General features: G+C 63.1%; 2 protein-coding genes across 2 annotated transcripts in view; both read right to left on the bottom strand.

The window, feature by feature from the left end:
* The window catches only part of TAF6L (TATA-box binding protein associated factor 6 like), an 18772-nt gene extending 17772 nt beyond the window's left edge, over positions 1 to 1000 (bottom strand). Inside the window, exon 1 of the mRNA XM_021383730.1 lies at positions 36 to 1000. Coding sequence (XP_021239405.1) covers positions 36 to 323 — 288 coding nt within the window. The 5' untranslated portion in view covers positions 324 to 1000. The remainder of the gene's footprint in view (positions 1 to 35) is intronic.
* Positions 538 to 1006, bottom strand: part of LOC110391786 (speckle targeted PIP5K1A-regulated poly(A) polymerase-like) — a gene marked incomplete at its 5' end in the record, with an annotated part of 15860 nt that continues 15391 nt past the window's right edge. Inside the window, one exon of the mRNA XM_021383729.1 lies at positions 538 to 631. Coding sequence (XP_021239404.1) covers positions 538 to 631 — 94 coding nt within the window. The remainder of the gene's footprint in view (positions 632 to 1006) is intronic.

Genomic DNA, 1006 nt, shown 5'->3' with positions numbered 1-1006 from the left:
CCCCATAGGCCCCACAGACCCCCGCTCCCCCGCACCTGGGCCGCCTCCCTCAGCCGGTAGCACACGTCCTCCGCCAGCAGCGCCGCCCCCTCCTCGCTCAGCTCCGCGCCCGCTCCCTCCGCCATCCGCCGCACCGCGTCCCGCGGCAGCTCCGCGAACCGCCGCTCCTCCGCCATCCTCGGCGCCGCCCCCCCCTCTCCCGTCAACACCGGAGCTCCGCCCCCTTCGCCACACACCATTGGGCCGCCCCGCAAGTGTCCCGCCTCCCGCCTCTCCGCCATTGGCCACCCCGAGATAGCCCCGCCCCACCTCCCCTCCGCCATTGGGCCCCCGCGCTAAGGCTCCGCCCACCCGCCAAAAGCCGCTACTCCGCTATTGGGTCGCCCAGCCCCCAAGCCCTCCGCCATTGGCCACCCCGCGATGGCCCCGCCCCCACTATAGCACGCTTCTCCGCCATTGGTCCGCCCGCAACGGCCCCGCCCCTTCACCACCCACTGTCCCTCTGCCATTGGCTAGGTCCTGTCATGATCCCGCCCCTCACTCGCCATTGGCAGGAACCACGAAATGGGGTGGGGCGAGGGGCGGGGCCAGGAGGTCCTGGAAGGTCAGAGAGCAATCGGTTGGGTGGATCCTGGAAGATCATAAACGGGAAAGGGAGGGGTGAGGATGGTCCTTGAAGGTCAGCGATCCATGCAGAGGTTGGAGAGGTCCTTGAAGATCATACAGGCATGGAATGGATTAGGTGGAAAAGGTCCTTAAAGGCCACAGAAAGATGGAATGGGTTGAAAAGGTCCTCAAAGGTCAAAGAACGATCAAATGAGTGAATACATGGGGCTGGAAGGAGCCTTAAAGACCACAGAAGCACGGATGGGGTAGGAAGGGTCCTTAAAGCTGTAGCTCTGACTCCTTGTTTTGCCCTGAAAGACGCTTTCCAATCTTTTTTACCATTTTTTTTTTGCACCCCATCACTCATTCCCATCCCCCAACACACAACGCTGCTCCAAAC

Source organism: Numida meleagris, unplaced genomic scaffold, assembly GCF_002078875.1.
Source record: "Numida meleagris isolate 19003 breed g44 Domestic line unplaced genomic scaffold, NumMel1.0 unplaced_Scaffold506, whole genome shotgun sequence".
Lineage (NCBI taxonomy): Eukaryota > Metazoa > Chordata > Aves > Galliformes > Numididae > Numida > Numida meleagris.
The sequence above is the reverse complement of the archived record's forward strand: the minus strand, read 5'-3'. Positions and strand labels throughout refer to the sequence as shown.